Consider the following 21,003-nt stretch of genomic DNA (forward strand, 5'->3'; position numbering starts at 1 on the left):
TCCGCCAGGGACTTCACCAACGGCCGCTCCAATGGACTGGACTTACCTTAATGCAAACCTTGCCTGCGTCCCTTAAGGTGGACGTGAACGCTGTGCAGCACAGGCCGCTATTCCTGCAGCACAGCAGTAAAAAGGTTGGGGCTTCACCTAGATTTTGAAAACTTACACTGATCAGCCAGACACCAGCCCACCCCTCCCATTCATTCCCTGATCCATTTTGGGCAGTGATGATGGGGCATGATTGTCAGGGTCAGAGTGCCAATCGGTAGATACCGATGGTGTTAAAGGAAGTAACTGAAAACAAGAAGTTGTGGGCTGTCTGGTTGAGGCCAGAGGTGGTGGCAGACCAAGAGATCAGCAGGTGGAAGGAAAGTGGAGTGGATTGCACAGTTGATTTTTGGAGTAGTTGCATCCATGATTAGTGAGTGTAAGTGGTAGTACATTGTGAGTGTGTGTAAAAGAGAGGCAATTGTGTTAGAGTGGTAGGGAGTGAATGTCCAGTGATTGTGTGAGTGAAAGAAGGGTGTTTGAGTAGAAGGTGGGTGAGTATTAGTAGTAGTAGTGTGCAGAAGGGAGTAGTGTCAGGGACAAAGTAGTAACATAGGGTGGAGGCGCGGCTTAGTAGAAGTGGGACACTTGGGAGGGCCAGAGTAGGTAGAAGCACAGAATAGGCATGAATGTGGATGCAGTTCAAGGAACAGAGTAATGAGAAGAGAAAATCAGGAAGTGAGTGAGAGAGCATTATGTGGGTGTGATAGAAAGGAAACCGAATCAGGCAATGTCTGGAAGGCACAACCTAATCCCCCCCCTTTTAGTTTACTAACCACTGGATGGAGTAGGGACAGACTAGGAAGTCTCTGATGGAGTTTAGACATAGGTGTTATGCATTTACGTACTCACTCCTAGCATCACTAAGAACTTAGACTGTAGGGTCGAATTTGCAGTATATGCTTACCTGGGGAGTAGGTTATGCCTGGGTTAGGGTGGATGGGTTTTTTTAGACTACAGAATGACGGACAGCACCAGGGCCCTGACAAAGCAAATAACCCTTAAAGGTTCTGTGGGTGTTGGAGAATATTTTGAGCCAGTCAACCCCCCCTCAGTGGTAAGATTAACCCATTATGAATAGGTATCGGTTCCGTAGGCCAGTATTTGGAATAGGCAAAAACTACTTGCCAAACCTAGAAAGCTAGTGTGGCAGAATAAACATGGAGCAGCATTTGCCTCCGGTTTGGTTATGTTTCTGATGGTGACAATGGTGTGCTGCAGGCAGGCAGGATGACTGGCCCACTGCAGAAAGTTTAAAAACAGGAGATGGATGAACTCCTGTATGTAGCTGGGCTTTTTGTTTGTAGGTGGTACAGTTTTAATATCTGGCAATTGTATGCATGTTCGGTGGTCAAAATTTGAGTATGAAATTGAACTCCCAAGTACACTCTGAAACTTCTAATGTCCTTGGCAGTTTCTGGTTTGGTAATGTTAGGCCTCTGGTATTAGCTTTTTACCAGCACTCCAGACTTTCTAATTCCCTCGACTTTTCTTACCAAATTCGCCCAGGGGTTTCTCAAATAACAGGCCTCCTTTGAGTCTTTCAACCAGCTGTTCCAACCATTGGCACCCTTCAGTCTCCTGAGGTCCTTGTCATGATCTCTGCTTCCAAAAGATCAGGACTTGCCCGACTCCCTTGGAAGCAGACCCATAACCCCGGTTCCGAGTGCCAGCCAGTCCCAATTGGGACCTTTTTGGACCCTGTCCTGGCGCCAGTGGCACCAGGCTCATAAAGATGCCCAGTCCCAGCGCTGGAAGCGCCGGGCTCATAATGCTTGGGTGGACTTACTTGCAGCAGACCATGCTGCTTACTTACCTGCCAGTTGAACCCCTGATCCTCTTCTGTTTGGGACTACTTTTCCTGTTGGGTGGGGCAGGAGCCACTCCCTAGGTTCAGAACACTGGAACTCTTCTGGAAAGCAGGAACTCTTTTCTTACCTGGGCGTGGCTGTGGAAGGAAACACCTAAGCACTACAGGAGGCTATTTAAACCACACCCGATGGATGAATCTTGCTTTGTGTTATTCTGCATTCTCTGCAGCAGAACGCTCATTGTGTCTTCTGCTTCTGATCCTGGGCCTAAGGGAACAAAGGCTTACCATCCTGGAATCCAGTCTTCAGCAGCACCTATAAAGACAAAGAAAGAACAGGTTAGCACTACGGTCTTCAGTGGCAGCGCATCTCTTACCTGGTCCATCGGCTGTCACCAACGCCTTGCGCTGCATTCCGGCATCTGAAAGACAAAGGCTTACCTACTCTTCGCATGCTCCGGAGGTCTTCGCACTGCATTCCGGCATCTGAAAGACAAAAGCTTACCAGCTCTTCGCACGCTCCGGAGGCCTTCGGCGCTGCATCCCGCATCTGAAAGACAAAAGAAGGTGCGTTTAAAGACATTGGGCAACTTTATTACTCACGTGCCATTACTCCTTCCCACGCCGAATCCAGTGGGTATTCCAGCACCCTTCAGCTTCTCTAAAGCTCCGAACTTGTACCTGCAAGATAAAAGGGACAGTTAGTGCGCATCGTGAAGCAGGCTACAAGCGCTTACTTACGTGCTTCCAGGCGCTTCTATTCCTCACGCGGGTTCGATCCTCAACTCATCAGCCCGCCATCCGCCATCGCCGGAACCCTGCAAAACAAGAGATATCATTACAAAAGACTTTTAAGACATTTGAAGTGCCCAGAACTTACCGTTCGTGCAGTTAACGACGGACAGCTGTCCTCTGAGGTCAAGAGGCCTGCACCCTTATCCCGCGAAGAAACTGCAGATGGAGAGCTCGGCGTTCACTTACCTAAGGTGAGGGCGTTAACCTTTGGGGTTCTACAGGAGAAGAGAAAGGGAAGAGGCGAGAGGCACCCAATAACCCCAGTTCATTAATCCCATATTTTCTATCTGCAGACATCTTACTCTTCGAGTCAGACATACAGTGCACAGAGGTCCAGCCCAAAGAGCCAACCGTGTGTTACACATCACCTTTGAAGATACGGCATTCACCCAGTCAAGACCGGCGCCTCTGCGGGAATCAGGTGAGCGTTACAGAACACAAAGCCTACCGCAAAACTCCCACCCAGGCGCTATGGAAACCTCGGATACCGACCAGCTAGCCCAGTTACTTGGGGAACTAAGAGCAGAAGTGCATGCAGCCCGTCAGGAAACGAATGCTCTAAGAAGAGAACTGATTATTTCCAAGGAGCGAACAGACGATCTCGCTAGACAATTGCTACAGTCACAAGCCGGACAAACTCCGTTACCCGCATCAGGGGCAAATCTTCCTTCAACATCCTCTACGAACCCAGTGCAGATCAACCTACCTGGGAATGTACCTCTGGCTCCGCCCGAACGATTTTCTGGTGACCCAAAGAGGTTTGCAGTATTTATTAATCAGTGCCGTTTGCACTTCTTATGCCGGCCAGCAGCCTTTCCAACTGATCAAGCTAAGGTAGCTTTCGTGCTTTCGTACCTTAGTGGCAATGCGGCAGACTGGTCGATCCCTCTAGTTAATCAAGATGATCCGGTTCTCCATGATTTTCAAGCTTTTCAGCTCAGTATGGAAAAACTGTTTGCAAGACATTCACAGGGGCAGGCCTTGGACAATGAGCTCCTTTCATTGCGACAGGGTAATCAAGACCTTTTGGCTTATATTGCGTCTTTCAACAGACTGATAGTGGAAACTCGATGGCCTGAGGACAAAAGGATTACGCTGTTTTATAGAGGTCTACGTGGAGAGCTCAAAGATGTGTTAGCCCAAGTAGTGAATCCCCCGCAAGACTGTTCGGACTATATTGACTTAGTCGTTCAAATTGACCACAGACTGCAGAACAGGAAGGCCGATCGTTCCAAGTTTGATGCTCGAGTATTTTCCAAACCACCAACTCCTACCAAAGCAGTAGACTCCGGGGAACCCATGCAAATAGGGGGCCCGAAAGGACCACTAACACAAAAGGAGCGGGAAAGGAGAAAACAGCTGCAATTATGCCTCTATTGCGGAAACTCGGGGCACTTTCTTCGAGACTGTCCGGTGAAACCAGCCAAGAAGGCAGTAGGAGCTGCAGTTACCAGGGTCACAAACTCTGAGCAGGGAAACGACCTCGCCCGACAAGAATAGAGGTCCTCTTGCCGAGCGTTAAAACCAGTTCAGTGACCTCGCATTTCGTGATACCTATGGTCCTCATTAGCCCTGAACATCCGGATCGATTACATGCGATTGAAGCTTACGTCGACAGCGGTGTCATCGGCAATTATGTGGATCATGAAATGGTTTTGAGGATGAATCTGACTCTTTGTCCAAAGGCTGTAAAGGACGTCATTACTACGGTGGATGGTACGGAGATAGCCTCCGGACCAGTAACGCATACCACCCAAGAAGTGACGCTAGTAAGTCAAGATGGACACCATGAGAAGATCGTGTTCGATGTGATCAAGGCCCCTCAGTTCCAGATTATTCTAGGAATTCCTTGGTTAGAGAAGCACAATCCTCAGATCGATTGGCGAGCAAGAACGGTTCAGTTTCCAGAATGTGTCTCTACTTGTCACCCTCGACCTGGTGTTGCACTGGCAGCAATTTCCTCGGAGGCTCCCCAGTTACCTCCTGAATACCTAGAATTCCAAGATGTTTTCCGGAAGGATCAGGCTAACTCTCTACCTCCTCATAGGTCTTATGACTGCCAGATAGACCTGATACCTGGATCTACTCCTCCTTGTAGTAGAATTTATGCCCTCTCCGAGCCTGAATCTTCACCTCCGACAATACCTGGATCAATACCTAGCGAATGGGTTTATTCGTCCTTCCAAGTCCCCTGCTTCCTCAGCTTTGTTCTTCGTTCCAAAAAAAGAAGGGGACCTTAGAACTTGTATAGATTATCGCGCCCTGAACCAGATCACCGTTAAGAATAGATATCCGTTACCTTTGATCCCTGAACTCCTGGACCAAGTCAGAAAAGCATGCATATATACAAAGCTGGATCTTAGAGGAGCCTACCACTTGGTACGAGTAAAAGAGGGCGATGAATGGAAGACGGCCTTCCGCACCAAGTATGGGCTATTTGAATATCAAGTCATGCCCTTCAGACTTTGCAATGCCCCGGCCGCCTTTCAATATTTTATGAACGATGTCCTCAGAGAGCTCATAGATGTGTGTGTTGTTGTTTACATTGACGACATCCTCGTTTATTCTTCATCGGAAACTGAACATCGGAAACACGTGAAAATGGTCCTCGAGAGATTGCGTCAACACAAACTTTTCGCTAAGTTGGAAAAATGTGTTTTCAACGTGACTGAAGTTGAATTCTTGGGATTCATATCACCTAGCGGAGTGCGTATGGATTCAAAGAAGGTCGATGCAATTCTCAAATGGCCATCGCCATCCTCCGTAAAAGGTGTTCAAAGCATGTTAGGCTTCGCTAACTTTTACCGCAGGTTTATCCCCGAATTCTCTCGAATAGTCCAGCCCATCACCGCCTTGTTAAAGAAAAACAAACGTTTTGAATGGTCTACCGAGGCGGAACAAGCTTTCCAGAATTTGAAGACTAGATTTATCTCTGCACCGATCTTAAAACATCCTCGCCCAGAACTCCCCTACATCGTTGAAACTGATGCTTCGAGCCTTGCCATGGGGGCAGTTCTATCACAAAAGGACCCAGTAACCAATCAGTTGCATCCCGTGGCATTTTGGTCCCGCAAATTCTCGCCTCCTGAAATCAATTACACTATTACTGATAAGGAACTTCTAGCTATCAAGTCCGCCTTTAAGGCTTGGCGGCATTATCTTCTGGGGGCCCGACACACCGTTACTGTGATTACAGATCACCGAAACCTGCAATATTTGAAAACCGCAAAAGCTCAATCCTCTAGGCAACTCCGTTGGGCACTATTCTTTGCCGAGTTTGACTTCATAATTACCCATCGACCTGGTACAAAAAACGGTAAAGCTGATGCCCTTTCTCGGATGGGAGTGGAAGAACATTTGATCAATCCTAAACCTGTACCTATCATTCCCGAACAAAGAATTCTAGGTGTAATCGCCACACAATCCATAGAGGAAGTTAAGGATAAAGCCAGGCTACTGGTAACTCCAGCAGACATACAGAATTGGCATCTGCAGGGAAAGGACTTTACGGTGAAGGACAACCTATTATATTTCCAAGAACGGTTATACCTGCCCAGCACAGATTTACAGAAAAAGGTAATCTCTTGTTATCACGATTCTTTAATGGAAGGACATCCCGGTATGACCAAGACCTCGGAAAAGATCAAGCGCTACTTCTGGTGGCCGTCTTAGAAAAAAGATATCAGAGACTTTATAATGTCCTGTGGAGTATGCGCCCAAAACAAGAGTCAAAAGGAAAAACCAGCCGGCCTCTTACGCCCTATTGACATCCCGCCTCGCCCTTGGCATACGCTTTCTATGGACTTCATCACCGATGTACCTCCATGCTCCGGATACAATACGATCCTACTAATCGTGGACCTATTCTCCAAGATGGCGCATTTCATTCCACTCAAAGGCTTACCAACAGCAGCAACTCTGGCCCGAGAATTTCTCGAAAACATCGTCCGACTGCACGGTTTTCCTTCAGTTCTAATTTCGGATCGAGGTAGTCAATTTATTTCTCATTTTTGGCGAAGTTGCTGTCGGTCGGCTCAAATTGATGTGAGACTTTCGACCAGCCACCACCCTCAAACCGACGGACAAACCGAGAGGACCAATCAAACTCTGGAGCAGTATTTGCGCTGCATGCTACAACAAACTGAAAAAACTTGGAAAGATATCCTTTGGATAGCCGAATATGCCTACAATAACTCTGTCCACTCGGGAACTGGGAAGACCCCGTTTTTTCTTTTATACGGTAGTCACCCTCGAACCTCGGAGTTGGATCCACTCCAAGATCTTGGAACACCAGCAGTAGACCACCTGCATTCTACAATCACCCAAGCCTTTAAGGAAGCCGTTTCTCACCTTCAAAGGGCTAAAGAACAATACAAGAAAGGAGCAGACCAACATCGGAAGGAAGCCCCCCAATATCAAGTAGGAGATCAAGTCTGGTTATCCACCAAATATCTACCTCTAAAAGGACCACGCACATTCAACCCAAGATACCTTGGTCCCTATTCCATCGCTACCATAGTAAATCCAGTAGCGGTCAAGTTGGACTTGCCCCCTCACATGAAGATACATCCGGTCTTCCACGTCTCTCTATTAAAACCCGTGCAACCTCAAACCCGACTAACTACATCTCCAAAACCTATTCTAGTTGATGGAGAACTCGAGTTTGAAGTCAAAAGCATCCTGGATTCCAAGATCTCCAAATCTAAACTATTTTACCTGATTGACTGGAAAGGCTACGGTCCCCAAGAAAGATCCTGGGAACCTGCAGAATATGTCCACGCGCCTCGTCTAATCAAAAGATTTCATCGAACAATTCCTAAAAAGCCCAAACCCCCGGAGAAGCCCGGTTTGGGAGGGGCCTTGAGGGGGGGGTGCTGTCATGATCTCTGCTTCCAAAAGATCAGGACTTGCCCGACTCCCTTGGAAGCAGACCCATAACCCCGGTTCCGAGTGCCAGCCAGTCCCAATTGGGACCTTTTGGACCCTGTCCTGGCGCCAGTGGCACCAGGCTCATAAAGATGCCCAGTCCCAGCGCTGGAAGCGCCGGGCTCATAATGCTTGGGTGGACTTACCTGCAGCAGACCATGCTGCTTACTTACCTGCCAGTTGAACCCCTGATCCTCTTCTGTTTGGGACTACTTTTCCTGTTGGGTGGGGCAGGAGCCACTCCCTAGGTTCAGAACACTGGAACTCTTCTGGAAAGCAGGAACTCTTTTCTTACCTAGGCGTGGCTGTGGAAGGAAACACCTAAGCACTACAGGAGGCTATTTAAACCACACCCGATGGATGAATCTTGCTTTGTGTTATTCTGCATTCTCTGCAGCAGAACGCTCATTGTGTCTTCTGCTTCTGATCCTGGGCCTAAGGGAACAAAGGCTTACCATCCTGGAATCCAGTCTTCAGCAGCACCTGTAAAGACAAAGAAAGAACAGGTTAGCACTACGGTCTTCAGTGGCAGCGCATCTCTTACCTGGTCCATCGGCTGTCACCAACGCCTCGCGCTGCATTCCGGCATTTGAAAGACAAAGGCTTACCTACTCTTCGCATGCTCCGGAGGTCTTCACACTGCATTCCGGCATCTGAAAGACAAAAGCTTACCAGCTCTTTGCACGCTCCGGAGGCCTTCGGCGCTGCATCCCGCATCTGAAAGACAAAAGAAGGTGCGTTTAAAGACATTGGGCAACTTTATTACTCACGTGCCATTACTCCTTCCCACGCCGAATCCAGTGGGTATTCCAGCACCCTTCAGCTTCTCTAAAGCTCCGAACTTGTACCTGCAAGATAAAAGGGACAGTTAGTGCGCATCGTGAAGCAGGCTACAAGCGCTTACTTACGTGCTTCCAGGCGCTTCTATTCCTCACGCGGGTTCGATCCTCAACTCTCATCAGCCCGCCATCCGCCATCGCCGGAACCCTGCAAAACAAGAGATATCATTACAAAAGACTTTTAAGACATTTGAAGTGCCCAGAACTTACCGTTCGTGCAGTTAACGACGGACAGCAGTCCTCTGAGGTCAAGAGGCCTGCACCCTTATCCAGTGAAGAAACTGGTTACGGCACCCTGCCCCGAGGCAGATGGAGAGCTCGGCGTTCACTTACCTAAGGTGAGGGCGTTAACCTTTGGGGTTCTACAGGAGAAGGGAAAGGGAAGAGGAGAGAGGCACCCAATAACCCCAGTTCATTAATCCCATATTTTCTATCTGCAGACATCTTACTCTTCGAGTCAGACATACAGTGCACAGAGGTCCAGCCCAAAGAGCCAACCGTGTGTTACACATCACCTTTGAAGATACGGCATTCACCCAGTCAAGACCGGCGCCTCTGCGGGAATCAGGTGAGCGTTACAGTCCTGTATCCATAGACCACATTTGAGCTTCTCAGTCGGATAGGCCAAGGCAAGCTACAGAGCTAAGCCCTCCTAACTATCTTTGGTATGACCTTCTTCTTGTGATTTCAGGCTCATAGCAAGGTTAGACAAAGTTTAGAATCATACTCTAAGGTAATACAGGAATTTTGCAAGCTGAACTCCGCTTCTAGTCAGGGGGGTAGATCCATTAAAACATTCAGCGGCAAAACACTGGTGTCCTCCACATTCAAACTCTCCCAGGCGATTTCCCAAGAAGACAATTGTTTGGGAATTATTTTCAAGAATCCCAGATAACATTGCTGTGATCTGGTCTTGGCTTCTCCTGCCCTTACTTTCCAAATGAGTTGAATGTCATGAACGGATATGGCTTTGTCCATTTTCTTTCTCTCAAGAGAACATGGTTTAGCTGTGAAACTCGTGGACTTTGTTGACGGATTCGGCTTATTCACAAATTAAGTTAAAGTTAAGTAAATTCACACTCTTACCCACTGGTGCATCAAAAGGGACACCCAGCCTACTGGGAAGCCTCAGGGGCATCAAAAGAAGAGTTCCAGTCTCAGGTTTGTAGGCCATGGAGAGCTGGTTGGGAATTAGCCAATTTGTTCAAAAATGTTTGTTTGCAAGCAACATTTGCCCGTTTTTCACATGTGTGATTTGACCTTCGGAGCAATTTGCTTGTATACTTTCCAAAATATCGAACAGGGAGAGCAGGGGTTTCGGGGCCGTCCCCTGCTTCAACATTGGAGGCGGGGGACAAAAAATAAAACATGAACGTTTAAAACACCGGCCCGAGCAGTTATACTGCGGGCAGTTTGCTGTGGTAAAAAGAAGAAAATAAACGAGCCCAATCCGCTGGTTGCAGAGGGAACAGAAAGTCCATTCTTCAGCTCTGTGTTTGATGTGTGTTGGGGAGGAGGGTGCTGCAAACCTCCAATGCTCCATGACTCTGGGAACTCTGGGGACAAGATCAACTATGTGATCAGGGTCTAAGGATGCATGAAAAGATCCTCTTGGCATGGCTGCTGGAAACATGGCCAAGAATTGACAGGTGCACTGGTAGGTTTTCCTGTCAGGATCAGGTCCGGCTTTCAATGATTGTGGTCTATAGATGAAAGGGCTTGAACCCACAACCCATCCTGGAAATAGACCTGGTGCAACTGACCAGATGACCCACGAGAGGAACATTGCAATAGCAACAAAGGGCGCGCTTTGTAGTACCCCGCCAGAGTTGTTGTTCAGCCCAGGGGAGCAGTAGGGTCTGAGCCAGTAAATAAATGGTCCCATGTGCAAGATAATGGCTGGAGGTGACCAAAGAGGTCTCTCCACAAAGCTGATGTGGGTTCCCCAGCAGCCACTCAGATTTCCAAACCCAGACAAGACCACCTACTTTTTAGGCCCTTTGGCCAGAAGGGTGAAACCATAGGCGGCAGGCAAGGCCACAGTCCTGTCAAATCGACAAGAAAAAACAATCAAATCAGCAAGGAAGACTAAAAAGTTGAGGAAAAACCAATCAAGTAATTCCACTAGCACAGGAAGCAGAAATGCAAGAGCAAAGGACCAGCGGCACCTCAGTTTTGACCACACACAGACCCTCCGCAGCAGCCCACCAATCATGCTCCAGGTACTACACAGATATTTGTATGTCTAGCCAATCGATGCTGCCCAGAAAAAATGTCAAACACACAGGCACTCCCACAAAGGATGTAGATTGGGATGTCTAGGAGACCTAAAGCCACTTGACACTCATTTTATCCTAAATTAAGGTGCCTTTGTGGTCTCACAGATGAGCCTAAGTTGACAAACTAAACATTTCGACCATGCTGCATGGCACAGACTACGAAAGGCAGAAAAGTGGCGGGGGACAGGACGTCTAAAAATATATTAGTATCCCAATAGCTGCTATATAGTTGCATTGGTCTATGAATTTTGATGAATCAGAGATGATTCCCCTGGAAAACCTGGCCTGGGACCTTTCTCATGTGGCCAGGGAAAGGCAGATGTTTCCTGACCCTGGGGGTGGTGTTCTGCGGGAGGATTAAATGAGGGGTTGAAGCAGGTCGGGAGGAATGGGAAAACCCCTTTAAAAACTTCCCCATATACCATACAATATTAATGGCTTACTGTGAAATTGAACATGTGAAAGGAAAGGGTAATTTGTACATTGGGGACTTCAAGTCCCACAATGCCCAAAGTCTTATCCAGAGGTGGACCCTTTGCTCACTGTGTCTTAGAGCGGCTCAGCTTCATTGAAACGCATGTCTTGGGTTGCCTCTTGTTCAGAGCAGATTTGCCAAGCATTTCGGTGCTGGACTGCCTTTGGGTGGGACAAAGACTGATATGCATATGGAAATGTCTCCTCTGTGAAGGGTGAAGTGAGCTAAAACGGAGTTATAGACTGAGCTAAAACTTGGTTGTCGACCCTCCTGAGCGGAAGAAATTCCATAGAACAGGGTATTTGACCCATGTTTGTTCTCAGTAAAGTGGCTCCCACGCTCCTTTGTAACATATTTGCAAAGAAGTTGTGTGGAACTCTGCTTCAAGTGGAGAGATAAGGACGTGTTGTGTATTTTGAACTGTTGATCAAAGTCCGAATGAGAGACTGTTTGGAGCAAGAACAACTTTATCATTACAACTGTGTTGCAAGCCAGAATTTTCCTATTTTGAACTGTTGATTGAAAATCCTGTTTGAATCTGGGGAAGGGCATCTCACCCAGCTTACAAGTAGAAACAGTTATCAGATTTATTCCGAGCATAAATGTTATTTATGTTATATTTGAATTGCCATTCATTAACTTGTGGGGACAGATTCCTTTTGTTAGTGTTACCTTTAGTTTATTTTGATAGGCGGGGAAATCCTCGTCGGGTTAGGAATAGTGGGGCATTTGTCAAACCCCTTTTTGAGTTAATAAAATGGCATCTTATGAAAAACCTGTACTAAGTTGCCGTCTCGCATTTCTGACCCCTCACATAATGCAGTATAAATCTGGGGTAGCCAGAACTGAATTACAGATGCCATCACCCTAGTCCCCTACAGTTTCAGGGTGTCAATCGCCCATTGGGGCAAAACGCCAGTCTTAAAAATCACCACTTCTCTTCTTACATTGCTTTACCACAGGCAGAACAAGAGAAAAAGGGTTTCACTGACAGTAGGGCTCCAGTAGAAATCCCTCTAGTAAACATAAAAAGTTGCTTCTACTGTCAGGTCTATAGGTCCATCGGAAACAAGGAACCAATTTTATCCTATTAAGGTATGGTAAAGGAAAATCTTTTTTTTTTTCTTTTTTTTTTAAGGAGGGGATTGTCAACATGTGTAAAAGTGGTCTTTCTTTATCAGACTCTGCCACCAGCAAGGCAAGCGCATAGCAACTAATGGAACGAGACGTATGCAGGCTGTCTGTATCAGCCTAGCCCTGAGAAACATTGGGTGCCTCTGGGGCCCATCAGTTGATTTGGACTGATCCAGGAAAAATGTGACCAGAAATTGCTCAGTAAAAAGAAAGTACCTCTTGACACAGGTCAACGCTAAGATATTCACACCTGAAGCAATACTCACCTTTATAAATGCTTGTTTTCCATTTTCCTGAAGACCATTTCCAGCTGGGTCCCAATCTGCACCCGCCTTGATGGGTATGGGATGAAAATGTTGACTCCCATTACAGCAAGGCCGAATGTGGTTTTTATCACACCTTTTTTTGCACAAATAGATAGTAACTGGGGTAGGGATATCCATTCGGCCGTGGGTCGGGGAGGGGGTTTTGTGTGTGGTGTGTGGGTGTGTTTGTTCGTTCAGGGGTCTCCCCCTGCAATTAACTGCCGAAAAAAGTGCATAAAAAAGACATTGCTATTTTGGGCATTTGCAGTACTTTTTCACAGTGATCGCATTGATCCCCTTGATGCTCACTTTTCCTGTTCTGGTGACACTGCTTTTATTGTGTTTCATCACAGGCTCTTAAGGCTCCGCAACCCATGGGGGCGATTTTCCTGGAATGGCAAGTGGTCAGACGGCTGGACCCAATGGCCTGAGTTACTGCGGCAGGAGTTGATGGCACATGGGAGCAGTGATGGCGTCTTCTGGATGGAGTACAGCGATTTCATCAGGTATAGGATATGTCTGTCCCTTCATTTGCCATGCACAGCACACTTCAAGCAGAGTTCTAAGGCACAGCGAGAAAATGGATGTTGGCTGAATTGACATGCATGGAGCGAGAAGAAAAGAGGTCCTCCTTATTGGATTTAGTAAAGAGACCTGAACATTGTTGTGGGCATTGAAAAACTGTTGCAGATGGTTTTTATAGAAATGTCTAATGCCAGCAAGTAAGCACTGAAAACAAATTATTGATATTTAGAAGAAATTCTTTGTTCTTGGAAAGAGCACATTTCTCTGTTATTGTTACTGCACATCCTCAATGTGAGTCAACAACTTGCAAAGACGGAAGAATAATTTTGATTTATAAATGCATGCTGATCTTTGATCAGATCGAATGCCTTTTAGTGAAACAGCAAAATAGTTTCCATAACGTCAAAAGCTAAACAATTTTGTCATGGTTGACTCTTAAGCCAACTGCTCGGTGCCCAGACATGCAGGTTTCACACCTATAGGGACAAATGGTTCAAATTCTACAAACATACATTTATTTTGATCAGAGCGCAAAAATGTGTATGACTAAACAAACATATCTCATTTGTGTTACATGAAAACCTCAAAGGACCCAACAAAATTGAAATGTAGAAGTCACATAGAATTCCGCTCCATTAATGTCCTATACCTATCAATATCCTATTTGCCCTCTTTGCTTCTTGCAAAATTATAATGCAAATCTAAACACGAATGTGTTTCGATCTCTCTGGCTAAGTCCCAACTGGAGGTAGAAAAGCCCACCCAGATTCATAGTGCTTACCTATAATCGTTTGTGGAGGGACACAGTGGTGTGGTGTAGGTACTACTGTATGCTGAGCAGCAGTACCACCATTATATCGAGGGCGAAGCACAGGAGATGCAATTGTGGCCCATATAACATTTACTTTAGGCTAAAATACTGCCTGGAACAAAACCACCCAGTTCAGATCTCATGCTAGCTGTTTATTTGCCGGGCTGTTCTGCTGTGAGGGGGGCCGGGCAGTAGGTTGCAGCAAAGTGTTTCCAGAGAGGCTGAAGGACAGTAACTGTACCTTTTAGTGACCTCATGAGTGACAGCGAACTGGGCAAATGTTTGTGGGGACTTTTGACAGGAAAGCGAGCTGGGGCTGCTGGGATGGAGGAATGGAATTCTGATAGAAGGGGACCAGAGAGGGGAGGGAGCAGACCAAGTTAAGGTGAGGTGTGCATTGATCAATGTCTCTGGAGTAAAGTGTTTCTCTCCTTTGGAATGCTTTGCTTCCCCGAGTTGCGACCTAAAAACATAATGACATTATTCCAGACATTATGTGGTTCATAGAATAAAGCATCAGCTCAGCTGAGAAGGGCTAGCTCGTGCGTAGGAATAGATGAGGCAGCCAGTAAGGACTCAGATACATTTATTCTAGAAAGATATGACTTTTTGACTGCTGGCATGAGTGTTTGGGAAGAGAATCTGGACTGAAGCAAAGTGGTGCAAATGGGGAACATGGAGCCTGGGATCAGCGGCCACCCTGTGAGCCATAGAAAAAGTTTAAAGGTTTTAGTTAATAGCTTGAAATAATTAGGTTGTCTGTGACTTGATGTAATGCATTCCCCGGTGTTGTCCCCATGGTAGACTTTTATAACCGGTTTGCCCCTGGAAGAATAGATATGTGACTGGATAATTATGTAGCTGGTTTTCATCCACAGGTGGTATTCCGGTTTAATTTCTGTGATTAAAATATGTCATGGGAATAGGTTGCCCCAGAGGTAATCTGTGTGGAAACAGCTTGCCCTTCAGGTCTCTTCTATGTGTGCAAATGGGTTACCCCACCGGCATCCAACATTGGGCTTTTAGAGGTAAGGCTTGATCTTAACAGGTGCTGGATAGTTCTGGGTAGGAGGAGGTGGATGAAAATAAAATCTCATGGTAATAGCTTTCCCGATACGAAGACACAGATATCTCGGGGGGGAGGGGGAGTTGGGGGGAGATAAAGGGCACACGTCTGAGGAGACTGTGAGGAAAAATGAACACGGCTCCCTTTATTTTGTCTATTCTTATGGTGACAGCCTGGTGTCTAGATTTCCGATGACAAGTCACTATTTATTACAAAGTCCTTATTATTAATGTATGGCCATTGACCTCCCTTTGCATATAGTGACCAAAGAGATATTTTCGAACTATGAACTCTCTGAACCCTCATATTTGCCTTAACAAAATCCTGCATCAGATAACTAGTTCAAGGTTGGTTGGTGTATTGTCCGCTTCTGAGCTAAGCTGAATGCGAAAGGCCTTTACACTCGCTAACCTATGTGCATGATAAGCCCTTGTCTCCTAATATAGAAAACGGGAGTAGGGAAATGTGGGGGTGACACAAATGCCAGTTTGTCTCTTGCAGGTTGTGTTTATTGAAGGGCTCATTTAGGTAGCTGGTTGTAGTTTGATGGGTCCTGCGGGTTATGTTTGGTGAATGGGTCCTCCGGGTTGCCGTTGGTTAATGGCTCTTTCCGGTTGCTGTTGGTGAAGGGCTCCTGCCACCTGTCAAGAGGGCAACTTATTCAGATATGCACCTGCGTAAGCCTCCTGTTGGGGCACTTTATTTTTTATCATTGTATTGATCAGAGAAAAACACAGGGTATTGTGGCTATGTGTTACATAGTAACATTATAAGTATTAATAGCATCGGAAGCAGTTAACTGGGCGACACGTGGAACTAAGTCTATCAAAGAAATCTTACATAAAAAGGCTACGTGAACGTACCAACGGTTTTAAAGGAAGTGATGTAAAAAAGATGAATGCTTATCTTGCCTATGACTGTACTAGGTTTTCTTTGTAATCAAGCAACCAGCATCTCCCTGCTGAGTCATGAAATGACCCGCCTCCTATTATGTTCCCCATGACTCAGCGCATGTCGTTAATATTTAATTGTGTGCTGCTTCCCTCGACAGCCTAGAGTGAATCCATCAGCTTTCATTTCTTCAACTATGTAACTGACACTCTGGTCATCCTCCTTGAATGGGAGCCCTCTCGCCCTGGCAGCTTCTTGTGTATCGCTGCATCACTCCTGTTTAGTTTTGGTTGCAATGTGAAAGCTTAACCTGCATTCTCAGAAAACAAAAGTGCTTCTTCCTATAAATAAAACTGTGATCTGGATGTTTCCCCCGAAATCCTGGTGAGTCCTCAGCCAGCTGAATTTCTAAAACAATGTTCTTTTTTAAAAGTCAAGTCTACATGCGTCACTTTAGTTTTTAACCTCAAGTCATTATGCTTGTTGCCATGGTAATCGCAGTGCTATTTACTCAGGCCTCCCTAAGGACGCTAGTTCCAAGTTAGTGCTTGTGGCATGTTGTATGTTTCGTGCTCAGGGTTCCATTGATTAGTGGTCTGTTTTTCTCCCATCCGGGCCATTCTGTATTGCCTTCCAGACCAGGAGAGAACGCTTTAAAATAAGCTCTCCTTAGTTAATAAAGGCTCATACACCAAAGGGGGTCTTTTATTCTGACCATGCTAGTGAAGTACGAGTACAGTTCTTTGCTGTGCCAGATTTCTTGTTTTACAATGTGTCCCGCTATTTTGAATGGAGATCATTTTTTTATTAGGTAGGCATTGGTGCTTGTAGCTGAGGCCCAGAAGGACGTTTAACAGCTTTTTCCCCTTGTGCCTAGCTTCTGGTTCAGCTTTTTATGATAGTCCTGACTTTTGGTGCTCCTTGTGTGTGTTTAGACACTCTTTACAATAAAAGTGAATTGGAAGTTGAAGGCGGATATTTGAGACAACTGCTTATTTTAAAAGTGCTGTGTTTAGTGGGTGCAAGACTACGTAAAACCTTCTAGCCCACGATCAATTCAGCTCCAAGATACCTCTGATGAATTTGAAATTATGAAGAAAAGTACGCAACCCACTGCTTTTAATAACGCACTCTGAGACTGTAGTAGATGCACACACTTACCTATTCCTGCCCTGAGTGGAAAGCTTACTTTCCAAAAAGCCTTGCATGTCTTAAATGCTTATATGAATTCACAATGTCAAAGGAGGACACATGTATACCTACCATTTACAGATTGGAAAAGAATGCTCACTGCTCTTGTCCCCGAATGATTATCAAGGGACATTTCCCCTGATATTTTGTGTGCATAAGACAGATTCCATATAAATCTGCCGGAGGAGGAATGTGAAATCATTTTTTTTCGTTTAACTCTACCAACTCCTCACAGTCCCGGTCACTTCCTGTTAAGATGTTCTCAGCTCCACTGATGTGGGGTTCAGAGAGATCTGTGGTTGTGTGCAGGGCTATACCTTAAGTTGGGCATTACTCGTATTTTAGTGTAACGTAGCAGCAAGGCTTTCCTCTTGAGATAGAGGGTCTCCTCACAAGTTGGGCGGTATCCCGGCAGTAAATCCACCAGGATACTGCCCAACGCAAATGGCGTTACCACAACTCGGTCCGGCGCTATTAGCACCAGATCCCAAGCTGCGGGAAGTCTGTAAATCCTTGCTTTTTTCAGAGTCCATAGGACTCTGTGGCATTTTCGGCACATTTACTGTGGCACAGTTTGCTCCGCAGTAAATGCACCGAAAGTGGGCAAGAAGTTGGCAGAGTTACCTCCAGCTAAAAGCTGGAAGAGAATTTCCCAACTTTCTGACAAACTCCTAGTTGGGCGGAGCTGTAATCCGGCGGTAATGGAGTTACTGCCTCATTTTTACTGCTCCAGCCAACTTGTGATGAGGCCCAGAGACTGCTCAAAGGCACAGCGGATTCACACACACCTATAAAGTAAACGATTGCCTACAAAAGGTATACTGATACATATACTATATTTATTGAACAGATGTGTGTTGAAAATTATTTACAAAAGGCAAGTAGGCAAACTAATTAGAGCTCAAAATCATTAATGGGTGCCCAAAAGGGACTACAAACAAGCATTAGCAAAACAGTATCAATTGTCAACAGCACAGACATGTACAAAGTTGCAGTTTAAGGTGGGGCGAAACGTGGGTTTGAATACACGACACTGCTTTACAAATATAAAGTAAAGGTTTAAAAAATCTAACTGATGTCTTAAGTCCAGCCCCCCTTCGAATGCTGACTCAATGTTCAAGGGTAAGTAATGTTTCATGTTAGTTAAAGGAGAGTTCAACAGTCTCCCACAGAGAACAATGGGACAGAGACAATAGTGAGACCCCATTTAGGGAGTCACTATAGGTAAGTATGTGCTTAAAGATCTGCATTTCAAAACAAGGGAAACTGCCAGGATAGGGGAGTCAGGCCCAGGTTTCACCACCAAAGGCAAGAGAAGGGGGTGGCTGAAGATTATGGACTTTAGTCTGTGGTAAGACAGTTGTAGTTGTGGGGCCCATCAAAAGGGATATTCAACCAAGCCCAGAGGCCTAAATGAAGACCATCAACTAAAGATAAGTCTAAAGACCTGAGGGAACTTACTAACAGTAATGAGTATTGTAGATGGCGCCAAGGTGGTTACAGTGTCTATGTAGCTTCTGCTGTCGGGATTGGGTTCGACTGGTGCCGGTTCTGTTCACTGGTTACAGACCGCCTGGTAACTAAGATGACAGTGCCAGGACATCAGGACTCTAGACTGATAACTTCTTTTCAGTAACCCATGATGGATGCACAGAAGATGCAGCAGCACTGGAGAAGGCTCAGGCTTGGGGCGACTTTTCACAGGTGATGCAAGCTGGACAACAGGACTCGGTCCCAGCAACTAACTCTGTCTCATGACTAAGAACAGTTGCAGGGCCACAATCAGTTATGTCCCACAGCATGATTTCCAAATGGCAGTGCCGCATTGGAGGTCGGCTCGGTGTGCAGTTCACAGGAGCTGCCCCCTCTTAAGCCAAACTGTACTTAGTGAAAAGATTCAGGCGAGACCCCACATGCAATGAAGGACAGTAAGTCTACTGTTAGCACCGGCATAAGGAAATGAAGCACCTAAACACATTTCCCCTGGTTGAGATAGATGGCAGAGCTTTGCCTTGCAGGATCTGGCACAGCAAGGAAGGCTTTAAGCAGTGTCTCTGGTGTCCCCCTTGGTCCTCTTGGTTTCTTTGGATTCGGGATGTATTGGTCGACTGAGGAATGGTCCCATATACTTTCCAGATATCGACAAAGCAGGGCAGAGGGCTCCCCGACCCATATATTACCAGGTGAGCAACGTTCAAAGTTTTGATGACCATCAAATCCTGTATGTCAAGCTAAACACTATTCGTGACTTCACCCAAGAGGTCATGTGGGTTAAAGTAACTGGTAGAACGCTAACCCACCTCAACCGTCATCCCATTTATTCAGGCTACCCTTTCTGAGCTCTGCACAGATAATATGAAAAGGAAATCCAGTGGCTGGGGAAGACGAGACTTAACACAAGGTAGCAACTTTGGCTACTATACATCCCACATATCAACATTGTGGTTAATAATATAGGTTTTCTGAACACAATGCCTCACCGAAAATACCTGTTGAGAATCCAGAAAAGTGAGGGACTGCGACCCCCATACCGTTGGCCATAGAGATCAGCAGTATTTCCCAAAAATCAGGAATATAGCATTGGGTACTCCCCTATTTTTGTTAACGGGGGGGATCAAATCTGTGTAATGGGGAGAACTATAATATAGTCAAAGTAAAAGACAGATTGACAACCCCTCTCTGAATAGTCCCTTCTCCACAGCAGGCTGAAGTGATATAGTTAGATGAATCACCTGGTTAGGCTTGGATGTTTCTATTTAACACAAAGCTTTCATTACAAAAAACAATTATCTTTATTTATTTGTGGTAACATTTTAAAAAAACATTTAAACAAATGATCTATGATAATCATTCACAACTTCCATCTGACATATACTTCTACAATAATGGGGTAAATTGAATTTGCTTTTCTGCCAACATAACAATTGATGGATTATGCATTAAATTCCCTTTTGAGGTCGACATGTTTCGGCCCATAGACGTGTACCAAGCCCTCTCCTGGGTTGTCACTTGATCAGATATTGGGCCGTCTTCAGGACACAAACTGTTTTTTCAGGAAGTCAAGTTTCATTCCCCAGTGTTAGATTTAATGATCTGTTGTCCATATAGTGTTGCTTGGGACTTCTGAGCTTGCACACTGGTAAATTTAATTTGACATCCAGTGTCTTGTTCCGTGATTACACGTTCTTTGGCTGTGCCTTCAGATGACGGCACTTGAATCATTCAGAAACCCGGGGATGTAATCCACTGAGTTGGAGCGGCACACCGGAGCAGTATCTTGTTCAGTTATTGTTTGTGAGAGCTCTAGTTGTTTCTTCATTCCGTGCTGTATGGAGTACCCAAAAATTAGACCTGGGACACGGTACCCCTCCTCAAAGAAATCAGTTACCAAGGTAAGTGAGGTTGAAAAAGAACCTCAATTAACCAAAAAAGTTTGGCACACAACAACCAGCACATCTACTGGCGCTCTCGTAGAATCAGGCTAAAAAGCAGCAAAAGGGAACGATTTTTCCTAACATTCTCGATAATAACAGATTGGCAAACAACTCAATGACCCAATGCTGACCCCAACTAATTAGTCATTAAACCATGGGACGTTTGAGGGGGAAAACTGGCTTCAACGGAGCACCTCAGGTTTAGAGGACAGCAAGCAGCAACAGACGTTTAGCCAGAATGACCAGAAAGACATGTTTAACCTGCTTTCACTTCTGGTGTATGGCCATACAGAGTTACACACTCAATGCCTCTAGTGGGACAAAGATGACATCTATCACATCAAACATTTGTGTATCCAGCTTCACAGCTTTTGCATCACAGTAAGATGGAAGCAAGGTGGACAAAATGACCCCTTGCCAAAGGAGCAAAAAAAAAGCATGAAGGATGATTTGTGTCTAACACAAAGATTAAGA

The 21,003-nt window shown here is 45.7% G+C and overlaps 1 protein-coding gene across 3 annotated transcripts in view; it reads left to right on the forward strand.

The window, feature by feature from the left end:
• CAPN15 (calpain 15) overlaps nt 1–21,003 on the forward strand; it is a 776,524-nt gene that overhangs the window by 573,693 nt on the left and 181,828 nt on the right. For all 3 annotated transcript variants that reach the window (XM_069646897.1, XM_069646898.1, XM_069646899.1), the window contains one exon: nt 12,965–13,117. In XM_069646897.1, coding sequence (XP_069502998.1) covers nt 12,965–13,117 — 153 coding nt within the window. The remainder of the gene's footprint in view (nt 1–12,964; nt 13,118–21,003) is intronic.

The sequence above is a fragment of the Ambystoma mexicanum genome, chromosome 2q (genome assembly GCF_040938575.1).
Source record: "Ambystoma mexicanum isolate Mex_15411 chromosome 2q, UKY_AmexF1_1, whole genome shotgun sequence".
NCBI classification, from domain to species: Eukaryota; Metazoa; Chordata; class Amphibia; order Caudata; family Ambystomatidae; genus Ambystoma; species Ambystoma mexicanum.